The sequence below is a fragment of the Monomorium pharaonis genome, chromosome 2, assembly GCF_013373865.1.
Source record: "Monomorium pharaonis isolate MP-MQ-018 chromosome 2, ASM1337386v2, whole genome shotgun sequence".
NCBI classification, from domain to species: Eukaryota; Metazoa; Arthropoda; class Insecta; order Hymenoptera; family Formicidae; genus Monomorium; species Monomorium pharaonis.
The window spans coordinates 4,959,644-4,981,905 of NC_050468.1; the positions used below are offsets into that span (position 1 = coordinate 4,959,644).

General features: G+C 28.8%; 1 protein-coding gene across 1 annotated transcript in view; it reads left to right on the plus strand.

The window, feature by feature from the left end:
* The first annotated feature begins 140 nt into the window (after positions 1-140).
* Positions 141-22,262, plus strand: part of LOC105840769 (pyruvate dehydrogenase (acetyl-transferring) kinase, mitochondrial) — a 35,999-nt gene continuing 13,877 nt past the window's right edge. Inside the window, exon 1 of the mRNA XM_012687827.3 lies at positions 141-1,019. Within this exon, the coding sequence (XP_012543281.1) occupies positions 917-1,019 (103 nt within the window). The 5' untranslated portion in view covers positions 141-916. The remainder of the gene's footprint in view (positions 1,020-22,262) is intronic.

Below are 22,262 nucleotides of genomic sequence, written 5' to 3' on the forward strand. Positions count from 1 at the left end.
TTCTCGTCGATCACACGCGTTCAGTGAAAAGAGGCCCACTGCGTCTAGGCGTGCGATGCGAGAATGTACAGGTTAATCGTTTCCCCTGTGTCATCGCGGGGCGTGGGGATGGGGGAGACCGCTCGTCATTTCCGGAATACGAATGATCGAGAGGAGCAGAACGCCCTCGCGACGCCCTCGTTCGCGACAATTCCCTTTTTCCTTTTAACATAAAGAAAAAAATCGTTATTCACACTTCGGATATATTCTATATGTACTATGAGTACTATTTACGTGTTTTCTCTGTAGAAAAACATTTGTGTGACTTTCCCTCCGTGAAACTCGCGTGAAGTTAGAAGGACGACGATGCGCTTTCGAGCGCATTCGAAAATTTAAAAATTCGAAATTTTCAAACCCCCGAAGGTTCGAAATACTTTGAGACCGCGCGTGGATGAATCATCAGCACGTCAATGAGCATTATGATTATAACCGACGGTCGCACGTCAGAATTAAATCCACTCCGTTACGTTGATTCCCCCCCCCTGTCGCGCCGACTCGCGGCGACGATGCGCGCATGCGCGGCTTGGCGCGGTTCGCGCATATACCGCACCGCGTTCCCCTGCGTTCCCAGTACTCGTCGACGTGAGTTTCTCGCGGCTGTGTACGCTGATCGCGGGGACCGTCTGTCTCTCACATATCTCTGTTGCGTCGTGTCGACCGCCGCCACTCGTCGATTGCCGTCGGAGGAAAAAAAAAACACACACGAGCGGTGTTCCTCCCGCCAGCCTTGAAGATCCCTCACGGCCACGGCGACGTGAGAGCGTCCAGTTTCGGAGTCTCCTCCCCCACCGCGTCTCTTCCCGCAGCACGCGGACCAGACGAACAATCGCGCCGGGTGTTGTTTTAATGTGTAACGCTGACGAAACGGCATCGCGGGATGAGGCTCACACGGAACTGCTTGAGCAACATCAGCAAGATGTTGGACTTTTACTCGCAATTCAACCCCTCGCCACTCTCAATAAAACAGTTCATCGATTTCGGTGAGTCCTCGCCCTACTCTTGGCCTCCACGGCGAGAGGCGTGAAGGGGCGCAGCAGCTTCGGCCTGTCCGATGCGTCGCTTCGCTTCACGTCACGTAACGTAGCACTGTCTGTCTCTTATATCACGTACGTCACGATTCCCCGCTCGTTACATCAATTAATGCGCGATTGACGGACGACAGGCTTGAATTCCGACCGACGTGACGTCGTGGTTCCAGCCGCAATTCGGCAACGGTGCTCCGCATGTTATACCGGTTTACATCAAACGAAATATACAGGGATATATTTAAAAACATAATTATATATAAGAAATATTTATATATTTTTTTGTTCTATTGTATAATCCCCATTTAAATGTAAGAACCAAAATTAAAAATATAAATTTACATAAGATTTATAGAAAATTTATTTAAAAACATACATACATAGAATATATACATATATCTATGTATGTTTTTGTTCTCTTGTATAATCTTCATTTTGAATATAGAAGAAAAGGAGCAAAATATTGAAAAAATTTAATCAAAATAGTTTAATCCAAAAGAGAGAAATTTCTATAAAAGCTAAAAATGCGGTTGTTGATATGAAAATTTATTATGACGATTATTCAAAATTGCTTGAAAAAACAATTAAATTAAATATAATCACAAACGTTTCTCGAATAATCGTTCTAATAACCTTGTATTTCGCACTAATAACTATGTTTTTAACTCTTACGGCAATTTTTATTTTAGAAAAAGTTTTAATTTATTATTTTAGAGCGTGATTCTTTTTTTAATTTTAATACTAATCTTAATATTTTTTATTTTACTATATAGAAAGTAAAATTTAAACGAATAAAAATAAATTGCCTATTATAATTATATATATTTGTAAAAATAATTGAATATAAAATAATATAATTACATAATATAAATATAATTACATAAATTTATATAGAACACGATATATAGATAACACATATATATATATATATATATTTATATATATTATATATATATACACAGAATATATATACAAAAATTATTTACAAAATTTCATTTTTTTTAATTGTAAAAATTAATGGAAAATAGTTTTTTAAGTTATTTTTATTTTCCCTTTATATATAGGATGATTGTAAAGTTTATTCCCCATATTTTGGAAACAGTTTAAAAAAAATCGCAAAATTCAAAAGTTATGCTACTTCTGTAAAAGGTAAGTCTGATTATGAAAAAGATAAAGACAGACTTTATAGACACCAATATAAATCCAGAGATTGTACAATTCAAAGAAAACATATATTTACATATGAACATTTAGACATTTATTTTTTGTAAATATATAATTATAAATATATATAATGTATACATTTATATATTTTTTATGAAAAAAGTGTTAATCGGGTTTAGCGGCAAGCAAACGTTACGAACAAAATATACGCTCGGAATGTATGTCAAGTTTCTATATCTTGCTGTTACGAAGTTCAAGGTTTTATGTATTATGTGAAACGCATTAACGTATGTTTCTTATATTTATGATTTATAACCACGAAGAAAAGTTGATCAATGAACAGTAATTGTTTATTATATTATAATTTTTACGAATGAAACAATTGTGATTTAAAGTTTCTACAATCTTACACGATGCTAAATTACATAATAAGAATTAAATAATACCAAGAAATAAACAAGGGAATAAATAAGTTTTACACATGTTTATAATAATTATATTTATAATACTTACTTAGTTTATTATTATCCATGAATGTAAAATAGAGAAAATTGAAATATATTATACATTTGAGCATTTTATTTTTAAGAAATACTGATATACCACTTCAATTTTTGATAATATTTCTTAACAAAAGCTAAAAATTAAACTTTGAAAACATTAACGTAAACTAGAAAGTGTCTTCTTTCAGATGGTACAGCAGTTTCTATAATGTCTGTTTTATATTTTATAATAACCAATATTTTTGCAATATAATAAAAAATAAACGTCTGAGAAATTGGAATCCAAAATTAAATGTGTTTATATTAAACAACAGAATTTATAAAGTGAAAAGACTAAAATTGAATTTAAAAACATTAAAAAATGAAAGCAATTTAAGGACTAAAAAATAAAAATAAACTATTTAAGAAGTAAATCGTTTGAAATAAAATTGTTTTGAAAAGATCACATATTTATGTTTTCAGTAACTAAGAAATATATCTGTTTATTTTCTATAACAATTTTATATTTCATACAACTTTATGAGAAATATACGAAAGAGAAATATATGAACAAAATAGTTTAAAGAAGCTACAAACACATGTAAAAATCTAATATTATTAATAATATAAACTTATTTACTGTTGTTTAAACTAAGTGAATATATATAAATAGTGAATATAAATACAGCAAATCATGCAAATTTAATTCTCGCTTTTGAAGAATGTTTTAGCAATATTTTTAAATATAAAAAAATGTTATAAATGTATGAATTACAGGTTTTTATTTTTTTAATGATCTAATTATATTTCTATTAGCATTAATATATAGTGTAATATTTAATTTCAGAAAAATGAAGGAGTGTTGCTTTAAATGGCTTACGTCAGTATTGACGGCTATTCTCTTATCTAAAAAGCAATAATATTATATTTCTAATCGGCAACAAGTACTCTAATTTTTAACAATTAACAAAACATCTATTCTATAATGATATGCGGCTTCTGTTCGAGGCACCTGGAGACCTTGGTGCCCCACGTGAACGCCTTGTTGTACATAACAGTTCGTCATTGAATTTACGCATTAAATAACAGCGACGTTATTATGCTTCTACTTCGCTTCTCGTAACATGCGTGGCTCACGTGTGAAATTTGATGAGAAATTCATAATGTTCTAGAGAGGCGCGTGTTCTTATAATAGATTCTTATTTCTTGGGTTTCACGAGATAATGTAGTCTGTTTGTATTTCTTTTTCTTCTTCTCAAATACAAAAGGAGATCGTGACTCGCAGTGTGACTCTCGTTGATAAGGAATGAACAGATATGGTCATGATGCAATTCGCTCTGGATATAAACAATCCGACGCGTGTTCCTTTCTACCACGTCAGCGGATCGACGATGTTTATGTATTTATAATCATACGGCATTCACGTGAACAATATCATTAAAATGCTGTAAAAAAAAATTTTGCAGAAAAATACAGCTGATGATATAATAAATAAAAATTGAGTGTAAATCTCGTGTTGCGTAGAATAAGACGTAAATAATAAGAAAATTAACATTTTTTTATTTGCTCATATATGTAATATATACTTATATTCCTAGTTGGGCGTGGTATTTGTAAGAGGGAAGATAGAAGGATAAAATACTTGATTGATTGTCTAGAAAAAAATGGAAGAGATTATACAATATTTAATGTACAGCTGTATAACGATAAAATATTAATACACTATAAACTTACTTATGTAAACAAAAATCATTATTTTTTGTTTGTCTTTTGTTATACATATAAAACAATATCGTACCATTTTTCCGTAATTAGATAACTTAATTACAAAATTGTGCAAAAGTGCTTAACGTGATGCATTTTTTAATGTAGTCTTAAGTGATATTCTATTAACGCTTAAACAATGGTCACGCTTGCGTGTTACAACAAACTGCAGTACCTGCTAAATAAAGGCAGCATTAGCTCAGCTTACTTACTTATTGTTAGTGCTGTATCGTAATGTTCCGGTCAAGCAAAAACTCATCTAGCCATATAAGAGTATTATGGATTTGCTTACTTAGTTTCCTTTTTGCTCGATGATAATTGGTCGATTCTCTTATTTTTTCTTTCTTATTTCTTATCTTTCTACATGCCTAAGGTCATTCTACAAATTTCTTAAAACATTTTTGAAATTAAAAAAAAGAGTTATATATCTAATCCGAGATTAAAGTTAATCTGCATTGGTAAAAATGGACATACAACTGCTTTGCTGCAACATATGACTACGTTTATGCTATTGTAGAATAGTCCCAACAGCTTAAGGGTTAATCAACTCTTAAGAAAAGTCAATTTGATAATTGTAAATATTTCTCAATGAGATGGAAGAATATTTAAGGATATATTAAACCTATTTTTACAAATGTTTTAATATTTATACCTTAACCCCTTAAGCGGCAAGTTGATTTTGTCTGAATGTTCTCCAGGGGCCAGATAAAAAATTTTTGAGTTTTTATGACATTTTTTATTCAGAGGTTTTTTGAATCGCAGAATACGGTTACGTGGTCAAAATTGTTAAATTAAAAAGTTGACGCCATATGGCGTCAACATCCTTTGGAACACGAAGAAAATGTGCACCATATGGCGTCAATGCCGCTCAAAGGGTAAAATAAACTAAATATAATTATACATATAAAAGTTATGTTTATAATATTTTTATTAAATGATACATTTTTATTGTTTATTTATTTCTTATTATTTATTATTATATATTATACAATATTTATAAAATAATAACAAAAATCTTAATTTTTTAATGTAATTTACTTTTATTAAATAAAATTTGGTGACATTAAATGTATATATACTTTAAGTATTTAAGATAATTTGAAGATTTTATTGCGAATCTGAACATAGTTGCTCTGTAAATAAATAAATACACTTGGTTTATTTTTAGAACAACTAATCGCTGCATTGTAATGAATCTTTATATATAATTATAATAATATATTATTATATATAATTATAATAATATAATATATAAACCATTTTGAATATTATAATTAGTTACATTTAAACATTTATATTTTTGTTTTTCTTAATATGTTTTCCTCTCTATTAGAACATTCTACTTCTTATTAAATTATTTTTTAAGCCAGAGAAAATTATCGGAAATAATTATAAATTTTTGTGTTGTTACTTTTAAATGTAATATAGAACAATTTGTAATTTTTTAATAATCTTTTTATTATTTTAAAAATATGTGTAACAGAACCACGATTCGGGAAGCGATTTGTTAATAGATATTAAAAATGAAATTATTATAATAAAGATTAAAGTAGTGAGAGTGATAAAAAGAAAAGCGCTGTTTTAGAGCTGTTAGAAAAGTAAAGTGGATGGCTGAGGTTATTCACCTACGACTTCCTATTTTCAACGTATTGCGTGTTTGGTTTAACGGTTCATTCAAAATATTGCCACACGTCATGAGTAAATGTCACAGATCATATTTAAAGGAAGTTGCGCTCTAATAGAGTCTATTATAATGCACTATATATATATAATGCATTATATATAAAATACTTATATATATTATCACTTTCGCAGTCCATTGATGTGTTCTATTTTGAATAATATACTTATAGCGAGAAAGTGAGATTAATATCCAGCAAACACAGAATATAGCATGTCATGACGCATCTTCGTCGTACTTGCAATTTCCGTTTTCGTTGTACGAGTATACTAGTTTGAACGTGCATCAGGAAATCAATTTAATTTTAACGCAAACGGTAAATCGAAGTTTTACCCATTGTAGCAACATTACAGCAGTATTAAAAAATTGCCGCAATGTTGCTGCAATGTTCTGTATTAACTGGGTATTCAGCAACTAGAAATATGTAATTTAAATATTTCGGAAAATATCCTAGTCATTATATAGAATATAATAACATGCGAGACATATATTTGAGAGATATCCCAGATAGTACAGAGAATCCGAAAAGATTTTTTTTCTCTCGTAAATTATGAGATAATTTTATGTTCCGCTCCATTTCTGTTCTAAGAGTATTTTTAAGAGTTTTTAAAATATCTCACTTCTGTACCACTAATTGTAAACTATTTTTTAGATTCAAAGAAATGTGTATAGTTTATGAGAAGTCGAAATAAAAAAGAAAATCTAAATAATTATTAAATACTTAAATTTTTTAATTCCAGCAAATATACAAATATATTACTCTTAGGAGTATTAAGTATTTAAAGTAACTTTTACATAGAATTAAACAAAATTAAGAAAACCAATTTTCAAAGCTCTTTTTGAAAAGGCATGACCATTTTATTTCATCATAGTTGTGAAATCTAATAATGCTTTATTCTATTTAGTGTGGTTTAATTACGAGAAATAAAACACTGCCATATCTATATCGGCGGTATGTGCCGCGTATTGTTCGCTTTACTAAAAAAAAAGAACTTATTTTAAAGCAATAAATTCTTTTTTTTTTTTATGATTAGTTGTGCTATCTGAGACATCTTTTGATAAACTTGACAAAGGCTTTTATTTGCATTTTTTTTATACCGCAAACGTGTCGCAACTCTTTGTAATCTTAATTAACGAACAATTATGTACATGCACAACATCCTGTCATGACGCATCTACGTCGTACTTGCGATTTCCGTTTTTGTTGTACGAGTGTATTAGTTTGAACGTGCACCAGGAAATCAATTTAATTTTAACGCAAACGGTAAATCGAAGTTTTATCCAGGATATGAAATTAAATCGTTAAAATGTCCGTCCATGTATATAACGTATATTTATATGCAGATTAGGATTCATGTCTAAGAAACGACCATTTTTTGCCTCGTACTGAATTGAGCTCACTTGAGCATTTGAAGATAGCGACACATCCGTTCATTTTGATCATTGCCATTAGTGATATTAGGATTTCTATGAAAAAAACTTAAAGGAGCGAAAATAGAATAATCATGTACAAGCGGCAGTATTATCTCACTTTGGAGAACTGCCTACGACTTGGCAAGAGTTCGAATGATACGAAGAACAGGAGTGGACACACGTCTAGTGGAATTTGTACCCCGCAAACGATGCCACCTTAATATTACGCACGCCCACGTGTATGCGTCTGCACGTGTGACGCGCGCCTCGCGTTTCGCTGAAAATACACGCGTAGGAAAGTACCGCTAAATCGATACATTTTTAAGGGAGTGGTTCACTTGGACACAGTACAATTGGACACAGTGCAAATGGACACGGTGCAAATACGGACACAAAATAATGTACATAGTTCATTTGGATACAGAAATTTTGGACACAGGGAAAATAAATTTTGCACAAATTACAATTTGGACACGATAAAAATATACACCGTGCAATCGGACATGTAAAATTTGTACACCGCAAAGTTGTACACCGCCAAGTTATACACCGTAAAATTGTATACGTCCATTTAGACACGTAAAAGTTATACACTGCAAAGTTGTACACCGTTTATTTGGACACGCAAAGTTGTACACCGTAAAGTTGTACATGGTAAAATTGTATACCATAAAATTGTATACCGTATTGTATTGGAAATCTGCAAACACATATAAACTTTACTTTGTTTGCAATGTACACAATGCAACAAGAGTTAGCGACTTCGATGGAGTGGGGAGAGGGCCGAAGGCCCCCGTTGCACCCCCCTCCCTCGTGTGTGTGTGCGCGCGCGCGCGCGCGCGCGCGCGTGTGTGTGTGTGTGTGTGCAAAGCATTCTCTGCACCACATAGGTTTGCGACTTTCCATGCAAAACTTTGCGGTGTACAACTTTGCGGTGTACAAATTTTACATGTCCAATATTGCACGGTGTACATTTTTATCGTGTCCAAATTGTAATATGTCCAGAATTTATTTTTCCTGTGTCCAAAATTTCTGTGTCCAAATGAGCCGTGTCCATTTGAAACGTGTACATTATTTTGTGTTCATTTGCACCATGTCCATTTTCACTGTGTCCAATTGTACTGTGAAGATCACTCCATTTTTAAGGGCAAGATATCATGAAAACAGAAAAATATGCATCGGTGCGTTTATCTGTTTTTTGCGATGTAAATGGGCCGAGAAAAATGGATTAAAAGTTAATTTTATTGAAAATATATCACAAAATAAATTCAGGATTTAATCATAAATATTACAAATTTACTTTATTTGTGAGTGTTATAGAGTATTGTGAGTGTTGTCCCAAAACTTCAAAAATTCATATCTTTCGTCAAAAAAAAAAGATAACAGTCTCTACTCGGTCTTATTTTAAAGATCGTGTCAAGAACTATTGAAGAAAAATATTAACAACCTTGTAGGTTTTATCCCTTCGTGTATACACTTCCTTAAATATTAGCAAAATGGAGTAAAAAAGAAAAATATACATATCTTTCTGAAATCTGGTTCAATTAGATCGAAACTTATTTCTTAGAGGTTTTCAGAATCGCTGATTACGAATTCGTAGTAAAAATATTAAAATTTAAAATGGCGGATTCAATACGGCGCGCAAAAAAGTGATATTTGGTTCAAATGGACCAAAACTCATTTCTTAGGAGTTTCTGAGTTGCTGGTCACGAATCTGTAGTCAACATTTCAAAATCAACAATAGCAAATATGCTAATGTTTCTTGAATTTTATTGAAAACCATTTATTTTTATTCATATGGAATTTTTTTAATTAAAAAATTTTTTAAATTAAAATATTTTTTATTTTTTTAATTTTGAAATTTTAACTGCGGATTTGTAATCAGCAACTCCCAAAACTTATAGTAACATGAGAATCATATAAAAACAGTAAGCACAAAAAATCAGACACGAAAGAGTTAAAGATTATTTAAAGATTATAATTTGCTATGTGTATTGAATGAAAGTTAATCGCTTAATTTCGCTCTTATTTTATTTGCGTGATATACGTATATTTTGTATCGCTAACATATAATTTCCAACGTGTTATATACGTACTATTTATACATTGCATTAGCGTATTGAACTTTCATTAGAGATTTTTTTCACGTGGTGGAACAGAGATCATCAATATTGCAATGCATAACGCGTCATCACCACAAAATAGTATATACGACGTGCTTTTTTCCTTTATTATTCATTCGCGGGGAATGACAAGTCAGATTACATGCATATTGGCGTGATATATTCAACGTCACTTTCAAAGACGCAATTAAGATTGCCGAAAGAATGGCGCTGATTAAAATTACTGAGTACTCCCGACTGCACGGCGTCGAATGAATGTCATTCGCGAACGAATATTTTACACGTAATTGATACTCTTGATATCTTTTATTTTTAAATTGACCCAATTCTATGTCTCTTTGAAATATTTTTTATTATACTAGGTTCTATGATTATGAAATTAAAGAGAACGATATTTGTTATATGAAACAAGCAAGATTGCTAAAAAGATTTCAATGATACTTTCAAAAATTGAGCAATAAGCCAGAAAATTAAATTTGACATTTGTTTTCAGACACGAATTACAAATTACAAAAAAAAATACGAGGCTGTTTATGATCAGCGAAAATATCATTAACCTTTATTAATAATATTATAAAATAATATTTTTTAAATATTTTTTAAACATTCAGTATTATAAAACTTTATTATGTATATATATTGCTAATTTTAATTGCTAATAAAATGATTACATGATAATGTTAGAAAAAAAAACACTAAACTAACATAGATCCTAAAGTGGCACTCCTATATTTCTTGGAAAATAAATATTACACTTTATTACTGATAAAAATATGATCTGATTAGATCTACAATTTTTTAAGTCTGAGTCGATACTATTATTGCTGTCTTGATTCCGTTGGAAATTGATAGGCTATTCTGTGAAGATTATCGGAGATTATCGGAGATGAATTATTCAAATTGTTAACTTTTTTACAATGTTCTTTTTTAAAAAGGGTCATCAGATTTGAACCTTCTGCTGGAGAAAACCATTTTGCTGAAGAATGAATATTGTTTCAAATTATTTATTTTTCTAAAAAGTTTTACAACCTAAATGTATTATTATCCAACGAAATAATACTGCTAACAAAATTTTCTAAAAATCATAGAAGTCTTAGAGAGTTTTTAGAAATTTTTTCTGCTCCCAAAAGCCAAAAATAGAAGACCTAGTAACTGTAGCTATAATTTACTAGTGGGAAGCAAGTCGATTTCAACATTAGTATAAAAAAATTGAACTATAAACTTATGACTACAATTAACTTATGACAATGATTTACATTGATATCAAAGCTGTCAACAACAAAAATAGGAAAATTGATTACACATTTATATTTATGTGTACTTAAAGAGAAAAAAAAAATAAATTTTTAAAAAATTAAAAAAGTAGGAAAAATAAAATAATACAAATCAATAATCAATTTATTCCTTCCCTCGCTCGCTTTTTTTGTGCTCTCAAAGAATGGATTGTAGATATTTGCGATTTTAAAAAATGGATTGCATACATAAGTTTGAAAAATTCAGATTTAGTTAAAAAATAAAAACTTTATTTATGTAATTTTTTTGTATAAAATTGATTAAATTGAATTCTTTCTTAAAAAATGAAAAACATTGCACAATTTTTTTCATGCAAATTACAATTGTTTAAACTTTAAAGGATAGTGAGTATAACACTGAAAAAAAGAATTTTGTTAACTTGACAAAATTTTTCAACAAAATTAAGTTTCTTTAATTCAACTTTAATTCAATTTAAATATTTAACTGAAATACTTAAACTTTAATTCAAGCATTTATATATTTGATTGAAATATATTATACAATATATACATATACTTGAATTAAGTAAATTAAATTTAGTTGAAAGATTTAGTCAAACTAACAATTTTTTCTGAGTGTATATGTGTTATTGATAATATTAGATCATTTTACATATAGCGTCTTATACATATATGGAACTGTTTTATTTATATTTTTTCTTTTTATTTTTTTTATAATGCAATATTAAATACAGAATCGGGATAATATAAGACAGACTATAATAGTAAAAATTATGTAGGAAAGAGAAGACACAACACACATTAAGCGATCTATCTGTTAAGTTAATAACCTAATCTAATCTTTATTATTGCGCTATATGTATTTTATGAAACAGCATATTTATCTAAATCGATAAAAAACGTTTTACATGTCTAAATAAAAAATTTTTATAGGAATTCTCTAAAGGGATGTGTCTTAACTTGTAAATATTTTTGCAGACAGCTTATATGAAAGAACGAAAAGGAAAATATAGTACTATACTGTTTGTCGATTTTGGAGCTTATTTTGTTATTTTTGCTTCTCTAATGAAAAACTTAATTATTGCAAAATTCAAAAGTTTGTTATAAAACGCTACATTATCTGATAGAAGACACTTTCTAGTTTTGTATCTTAATTTTTAAAGTTTTAATTTTTGTTTACGAAATATAATCTTGAAAAACAAAGTGGTATGTCGATATCGGCGACCTTCCTTTACTTATCGATACTTTAATGGAAAACATTATTACTTTGATTTTATACGTCCAGCTAGTACGAAACTAATACGAAGATTAGATATTCAAATAAACAATTTTTATCCCAAGTTTCAATTTTTAACTTTGAATTAGCCAATGCTTGTAGTTTCGTATTTTTCGTTTTTATTATTAATTGCGTAAGCTTCATAAAAACCGTTTAGATCGATTAGAACATTAAAAGAAGTTTGCGGGAATATTTTATAGCGCGCTATATATTCTGTCATCATGGACCGGTAGTGAGGAAACCGGTTTATGTCGAAATTAGTGTTTACGAGACGAATCTTTCTTTCTGCGAAATATCTTCGAAAAACAAAATATTCTTAACCACTTTTCTATAGTGAAAGGCAATCTAGTTTAATGCACAAAGAATTATTATTCCTATCATAGTTTCCTTTTTTTTTAAAAAAAAAAAAGAGAAAGTAGTACGTAACGTATGTATTCCTGCAAATCGAAGGTGCCTGAAAAAAAGGCATGTCGTCGTACCAAGATCTGTAGATGAACGACGGGAGGAGAAGAAAGATCTTCCCACTCATATTTAGTCATTTGGCTCCAAAATGGCCGGGGCCAATACAATGTATCAATACCACTTTCCCCACATTCCACTTTTACTATTACTCACTCATTTTTTTCGTACAACAAATACTACACATACACTTGACTTTATGGCCCTAAAATGGCGCTTATGCGAAGACCTTCCTTCCCCCTCCTGTCGTTCATCTACAGACCTTGCGTCGTACAAACAAGTTGTGAGACACTCGCTTCTCTCTACCACAAGAGATCAGTGAGATGACGTGCGCGAAAACAGCTGTTCAATTTTATATCCATCCGACTAATGTATTCGTACGTACCTACTGCACCAATTGTGGTGCGCTGTTGATCCACTCGGAACCTGAGTGCTCACGCGTCACTCGTGTCTGTTATCTTTTTACACTTCGCTATTTAGTTTATGAGCCCATATCTCAATAGAACACAGACATTATTTATGGAGACTGGGTGTTAATTATTTAAATTCGACGGATCATATGACTGCGATGTAGTGATCTAACTTATTACCTTTTGAGGCTTAATGCAGAATTCTTATAACGGATTTATTTCTACAAAACGTAAAAACATTTCATCTACAATAAAATATATTTTGTATTTATGTTAAATCCATAGATTAATATTATTAAACACAGAAACAAAAAAATGTGATAAAAGTCATAATATAAGGAAGTTCGTAATTGATTCGTCATTTTCTCTTGAATTAATCGAGTCTGATATAGTCATGTATGTAATTATTTTTGTCAGTGTAGGTATTATATGTTGAAGTTAAATTGACCAGGAAGTAGCTATTGGTCAGTTTCTAAAAGCACTGTAGACAGTATATGTCTAACTTCATTGATCAGTATTTTAACGATAAAAAAGAAATTTTCTCTATAAAATTTTTTCTCCTTTTGTGAATAATAAAAACAGAAAATAGATACTTTTTCAGAAGTTAGTTTTATCCTTTCAGAATATTAATTTTGGAGAATAAAAAAAATTGTTATATATCACGATATTCTTTTTTTTTGAGTGTTACAGACCATTCATAATTTTTTAAATTTTTGATCTTGTATGAAATATCAATTTTAAATACCAATTTAACACAAAATATTTAAATAACATAATCACAGTCTAGTAAATTAACACTTGGATAAAGAAAAAAAAATACAAAAATTTTAACATAAACCCCGCGATTTAATCATATATGTAATACTTTTATGTGGTCAATCCCCGTAGGTGGGAGAGTGAAAACATCACGGTGCAGACGATATCGTTCTCTCTCTGTCTATTTGTGTACTTTGTTTGCGATGCGCATGCTCGACGACCATTCGCGCACGCGCAAAAATTATGAATGATTGGTAACACTCAAAAAAGAGGATATCTTGATATATAACAATTTTTTTATTCTCCAAAATTAATATTCTAAAAAGATAAAACTAACTTCTGAAAAAGTATCTATTTTCTGTTTTTATTTTCACAAAAGGAAATAAAATTTTATAGAAAAAATTTCTTTTTTATTGTTAAAATACTGATCAATAAAGTTAGACATACACTGTTTACAGCATTTTTAGAAACTGACCGATAACTACATCCTGGTCAATTTAAACTTCAACATATAATACCTACACTGACGAAAATAATTACATACATGACAATATCAGACTCGATTAATTCATGAAGAAAAAATGACGAGTCAATTACGAACTTCCTTATATTATGACTTTTATCATATTTTTTTGTTTCTGTGTTTAATTACATGTAAGATTTGTTTTTAATTGATTATGTTTTTACATTTTATAATTAGAAATCAAAATATAAGAAAATATAATAAAAGTCATAATATGAAAAAGTTGGTAACGATTGATTAAATATTGAGAATATTCTATATACATTATTAAAGTTTTATAATTTTTTGAATTTTTTAGCTAGGGTTTTTCCTTATTAGTGTTAAAACAGTACACAATTTACATGTAAATAAATGTATAGCATAAAATTGAAAAAAAACTTCCACTTATTTCCAAAGTGTTATGTTTTTTGTATTAATTTTTTACATAATATTTGTGTTACTTTTTATTTGTTTTGTTTTAAATTAACATAAACATTTGAATGGAGATTATTTGAAATATGCGATATATTTCATATAAGCTTTTCAATCAACTGTGTACTGTCTGCGCACACGAGGATGCTTTGCTATTCCACGAACAGTGTATAGTTTTTACAGTGTATAATTTTTTTGCGAGACTACAATTATCCCTTATTTGTATGTACTGATCCGGTTTCTCGGTTTCGTAGAAGCTCTCTTGGAGCACGATTTTACTTCGTCTTCATCTATAGGTGCGGGATATATCTCAGTTCAAAGCTATTTAATACAATTTTTATCTCTTGTGTGGTAATGCCAGTTTTATAAAATATAATTTGTTAAAAAACAAAGTATTACACAATATTGACCGACCTTAGAGCTATAGCACATCGCACGTCGTATACTGTATATGTATACCTAATTGTAAAACGTACAACGAAGGACATAGAATAAAACAGTAATAAACTTACCATTTCCTAAATCAGTGACACACAGAAATACATAAGCAATAAGACATGATGGCAATAAGAATTTTAACCATGTGAAATTTTCTTTGCTTATGTTTCAAAATGACTGCTTACGACCTCGACGATTGGTTGATTTATTTACTGTTCACGTCTCATTGCTTATACATTGTCACGTGCCCTAGACATTACGCCACGTTCTTCTTTATGCAGTATTTATGTTACGTTTTACAGTTGACTACGTGCGACGTATGGTAGCGTAACAGCTGTTATATACAAATTTCCTAACTGTAGCCGTAAACTTAATTTAAGTCGATAAGCCAATCAGGATATTGTTCTGGGTCTATGTAACGTAATGTACAATAATATAATACATGTAGCAATAGTAATAAACTTATCTTTAAGAGGAATTTCAAACAGTTGAGTAATAAACCTATTCATATTAAAATAAATTCCCCTTACAGATAAGTTTATTGGTATTTCTGATGACATTGCTATTACATTGCATTACGTACACTCTAAATAATATTTTGAGAGCAGAAAAATAGAAGAACATTTTGCTACCACAATCAATGCAGCAAATAATTTTTTTAAGGTAGTTTACTCTTGCGTGCGCGGAATAACAATTGAGTTGCACAAGCTATATGTTGAGCAAAAAATTCGGGACTGAATATTTTAAGAGCAGATAAATAGAGAAACATTTTGATACTACAGTCGATGCAGTAAATAATTTTTTTAAGGTAGTTTACTCTTGCGTGCGCGTCAGCACCCCCAATCTTAACAATTAAGTTGCACAAGTTAAATGTCGAGCAAAAAATTCGAGATCTGGATATTCTGTGAGCAGATAAATATACGATTATTTTGATACCATAGTCGATGCAGCAAATAATTTTTTTAATTGTACTTTACTTTTGTATTTTTTTGAATTTTAGACTTTTTAAATTTATTTTGCAAATTAAAAATTTTTTAATTGTATATTATACGAGTATTTGATTGAAGAAATACTTTTAAAGTTGTCCTGGTATGATATTGTCCTGGTAGCTTGTTGTTTTTAACCATTTTCTTTTATAATGTTGCGGTATAATGTTTTTGAATACCGGTTAGATAACCGTTCGATATTTTTTATATTTGTTTACAGTTTCTTAAAGCCTAAAATGAGCAGAAAATTCTGTTATATTTAATTTTTTGTTTATGTTTTTTTTATTAGTGGGAGCGTCACGTGAAGCTAGCACTCCTACTTTTGTTGTTAATTTTCTGCAAATGGGTAGGAGCAAAAAATTTGGGATTAGGACAGAAAATTAGCAAATAATTAGCAGAAAATTATACGGTAGATCCGAATTTTTCTTTAAATGGTGGGGGTGCTAGGTTCACTGACGTGTTTTTTTGTTAACTTTATCCAAAATAAATTTAATTTAATTTAAACATATTATTTTTCTGAAATAAAAGTTTTCACAATTTTGTCTTTCTCATTTTTCTCCATCTTTTTTATAAACTGACTTTAATTAGCGCAAATATTTACACCTATATTATCGTAAGTCTCAAAATTATCCACTAGGTGTATAAATTTTACACAATTTTTTTACAATGTAGAGCATTACATTAAGTTAGCTAAAACAATATTGTGGCGTTACTCCTAGTATACAAAAATTTTAATATTTTGTGATTTTATTTGTTTCATTGAACACGAGATGTTTATGTAGTAAGTAGTATATAACATATATTCCTGAAATAAAGTGATAAATCGCCAAATGAGAAGTCCTTTGTGCGCATTATGTAATTACTCAGAATTCTTACGTGTTTGCGATGATTATCATTAGCACATTATATAATTCATAATGCGAAATATCCACTTATTTTTTTTTTTTTTTAGATAAATAATAATTCTAAGAATAATTCTAATTTAAGATAGTTATTAAGTAATTTTGTATGCGTCATGGTAAACAAGAAGCAGGAAGACAAAACAGTAAGGAAATCAACAATTTGAATTTGCTTTCACTTATGTTGTGCCTTAAAATTCTTGACTGTAATTAGCTGACTACTGCTCAATTTTACTGCTTGAGTTTTTTGTGTAACAAAGCCTTTTATGAAAATATTGACAGTTAGATATTTTCTGTGAGTATGCACGTAATTAACGAAATGTTAAATGGATATATATAAAAACCTAACGTTCCGAAATTTTAGCGTTTTGTGCTTTTCTCACATAGAGAAGATGGCAAATAAATCTCTGTATATAAGTAACTGAATAACATTCGTTAATTTGGCTGTATACCCCAAAACATCCAGTATATAATAATTAAATATTTATACGCAAAACCTTGCGCAAAACTATATCTGACAGGATAATTTATAAATAAGTAGAAAAAAATTGAAGATGTTTTTTAACTTATTTTAAAAAGAAAACATTTTATGAATTTATGTTCTAAATTGCTTTATTTTTTTAACTACGGTGTGACAAAATTGAGAAAAAATATAAAAATTTTTTAAATTTTAGAAAGCTGAAAAATGTTTTATTTAATGAGTGAATATGTATGCATTAAGAATTTTCCAGTGTCGCGAGCAAACAGTTTTACATTTATCAGGAACAGATATAAAATTGCATATGAATATAATCTTCATTATCTATTATTATCTATTATTTTAAATGTAATGATAACACCACAAAATAGATTGGTTTTGCGAAATATAATTTATGTTATCATATGCCGTTTTCAGTTTCTTATCAAACGAGTGTTATATGCAAAAACAGAAATGGAATTAAATAAAGTAGAGGAAAGGCACCAAATTTGGAACAGTTTCCTAAATTGGAACTCCGAAAATTAAACAACGCATTATTTCTCGGAAACTAAACAACGCATCGTACGAATATCGATACAAACATGATTCGCTTGATTAATTAAAGAAATAAAAACCCATATCTCATACTCTTTTTTTCTACGTAAAATATGCTAACAACAAAATTCGTCAAAAGCGAGAGTTTTATTTATAGACGTAGGATGTAAGAGAAAGAAAGAAACTCATCTTACATCTTTTTCATATGCATCACGCTTATACAATAAATGCTCGGTCTACACTTACTATGTCTATGGCATAATCTGACGCTTAGATGCATGTGCAAAAGATCAGTTTAGTAAGTATTTGAAAACGTTTCTATCGCTTTATTACGGTATGGAAAACAATTTTGTCTTTTGGCATTTTAATCCCGTCATTTTGAATTTTTGATAAACTAAAATTACTATCTGAAAGTTCAGACATTTGTGACACAATATTTTTAAAACTTCTCTGAAGGCCTATCCGCTCGGAAATAATAAATTTACAAAATTTGAAACTACAAAATTAGAATTTTTTGCAAAAAATTGCTCATATCTTTTTTGGATTAAATTTTTAATCAATTTACGCTACAGCATTTGAAAGAGCGACCCCCCATAAGGTGTGACCCTAGCATAATTTTTTAAATCCGTTTTTAATTTTGAGATACAGCGCTAAAAATAATGAAAAAAAGTGTCCATTCAGGCGTTAAAGGATTTTGAAGGATTTCCTACAAAACCAAAGAATTGCAGAAATTTTATATTTATTATCTATTTATAATTGTTTCCTGTTTTTTGTTTGATTTTTGCCAAACAAAATTGTTCACGATCTATTAATACAGAATGATTGAGCGTCGCAACCCAAATTAAAGAAAAATCAGACTTATTTTATTTTTGTAAGAAACTTTCAAACAGAATTAAATATGTAAATTATTTAAAATGAGAAATAAGTCAGAGTCAATAAAAGATAAAGAAAATTTATATGTTATGAAAAATTGATTTTGAGTTTTGTTGCATTTGTTATTTTACAATAATAAAATTAGGATCGATAAAAAAATTATACATGAAGATGGCCAATATTTTGGTATCAAACATGAATTTTTTATATAAATTTTAAAATTAATTTTTATAATCTTGTGTGTGTGTGTGTGTGTGTGTGTGCGTGCGTGCGTGCGTGCGCGCGCACGGGTATTAGGATTACATTACAATCCTGGTCTTTGTGGTTTTGTTGAATTGTTTTACTGTATACATATACGTTATAATAATTATATTTGTAATTATTTGTTTAATTATTATCTTAACATCATAATTGTTTTGTACATTCTATTGGAGATTGTTAAGAATACTGCTTGATAAGTTTTTCATTGAAATGTTTGAAAGAACATCGTTATCTTCAATTTTGCTTGATTGTACGATGAAAATCAATAACAATTAATATTTCTCTTTGTATGTGAGTTTTAAACTGCGTATCAGTGTAATAGCACAATTATCAGATTATCAGAATGATTATCTCTTCTAGAATTTTTTATTCTTATCATAATGATGATCCTGTTGAAAATTTTCAGGTGGATTTCTAATCTGCAGGAAACCCTGCAAATTTATAGAAATCCATATATTCAATATCTATGAAAATTGATATAATGATACGAAATTCTATATTGTGCACAATAATTTTTAGGTGAAAATCAATAAAATCTAAATTTTTTGCACAAATCTATATAGAAAATCAATCCACATTGATTATTATATAGATTTCGATTTCTTATCCAAATTTCCTTAGGAAATTATATGGAATTATGGATTTCTATAGGAATTTTCTGTATGGATTCCATTTTTTTAACAGAAAAATAAATAATTTAAAAAAATATATACATGTTTAAGACAGAGACACTTTTGTTTTGATAGTAACATTTATCGTTTTTTTATATGGATCGGACTTCCAAACAATATAGCTAGATATAATTGCGTTTTTTGAATGTTAAAAATTAATTTTAAATATTTAAGCGAAAAAAATAAATGTTTAAACTTGATTCGTTTATGAATTATTTAATTTATATAATAGACATTATAATACCTTATAAAATATTACAAAAATATTTTATAAGATATTATAATATAATGTCTATTTTAACATGTTTTACTTTATTTAAAATACATTTTTTGTACGAGACATTTTGTCGGTTTAATAAACATTAAATAATCATTAAAAATAAAAAATTTAATAAACGTTTTTATACATCATAATAACGTAATATTATACATCATTTATACATCATTTATACATCATAATAACGTAATTAAATGTTTATTAAACTTATATATCTATTGTTTTTATATGTAGGTATAAATAATAAATATATCTATGCTCTTGATATTTTAAATTCTAATAAACGAATATATTCTGAGAAATAATAAGTTATGAGCTTTCTTCTGGCTATAGTATAATCTCATACAATTTCATGGTGCAAAATAACATCGTAAATGCAAACATACATTGATAAGAAGTCTCTGATAATAAAATAAGTACAATGATAATAAACGCGTATGCTTATCATTTTGAAAGGTCGCAGTAACATAATATACCCCGTGAATTTTAATTGTGTATACTACTGTGATCTAACACATCTAATGCGATGACGTGAAAATGAAACAAAGCAAGTTATTTCTGTTTATTAGCATGATGAATTAACTTCTTGTATTCCTGTATTGCAAATGTAATTTCGGTAATACAATCACCCTATCATCTCACACACGTATAAATAGTTTACAAGATCGCTTAATTTGTTTAAATATATCTTATGAATTAAATTCAAATCATTGAATGTAATTTATCTGGATTATCTGGAATATAAATCTATTTTGTGTTATTTCGAATATTTTTCGAGCAAATTATTTTATACTAATGTTTCTTAGCAAAAGATATTTTTATAGAATATATATTTTTTCTTATTGATATTTTGCGGATGGTTATCAAAGATAACATTATTAAAGTTTAACGCATACTTTTGTCTAAACTCTTTACACATTATGTCGTTTCTATTTGAGAACCGATTCTTACATATATTTTCAAATCTTTAAAAAGAATTTGTATAGTTTTATTATAGCAAAGAGTAAATATTGTAACTATTAATAATTAATATTAATTAACACTAATTAAAAAGTGAGCAAAATATAAATGTTTTAAAGCATTAAATATTAAAAAAGAAATAATTTATCATTTTTATGAATTTTTAAAACAAAAGTTGTTAAATCGCAAAATTCATTGTAATGCACTTTTTCTGTATTTAAGATAAAAATAGAATGCTATAGATTATTTAGAACTTGAAAAATTATGTAATATAGCCTATCTATAGTATAAGAAATACAACTGATTGAATAAATTTACGATTTAGGGTACAAGTGTTGCGACTTGTGGCGTAATTGACGTATATTTTGCGTCACGCAGTAAAAAAAATAGGTTTACGTAGATTTGGCAGACGGAGTATCGCCAGTTATAGGTGTGAACATTGAGGACAAAGTCCAATGGTCAGAAGGCTCGTCTCAGGTTGCTGTCAAACGGCCTGTAAACAATTGATTTCGTTTGACGTCATTTTTTATTATCTGCGATATTTTAAGATAACCGTTCTTTTTTTTATTTTCTGATTATCATCGCATATGAATGCGTGTATATGTATGTATGGATATATGAGTATCAATGAGATCAAAAGGGTTTTTATAAATAATGTAAATAATACATAGTCTTGTTAATATAATTTATTGTTTATTCAATAATGTAGATAAAGCAAATCAAATATCATTTATTCTTACCAACTTTTTTTGTAACAAGTTTTCTAATATGGAAAAGATGATAGTTTGATAAGCTAAATGCAATGAAAAAAGACTATTCTTCCATTCTTCTCTAAGTTTATGCTATATCTATGTTAAATTGTTATATTACAGAATCAAAACGGGCGAGCTTTTTCAAGAAAAGAATTAAAATATTAATAAATAAGTGGATAACAATTATAGAAAATAATGATTATATTATTGAATAAGTAATAATAATAAATTATTATATTAACAAAATTACGTAGGGTAATAAATACGCATAAACTTATATCACAGCAAGGAATGATTTGTGCATAATGTAAATTTCACAATATTTAGTCACAATAGCAACAAATTTTATTCCTT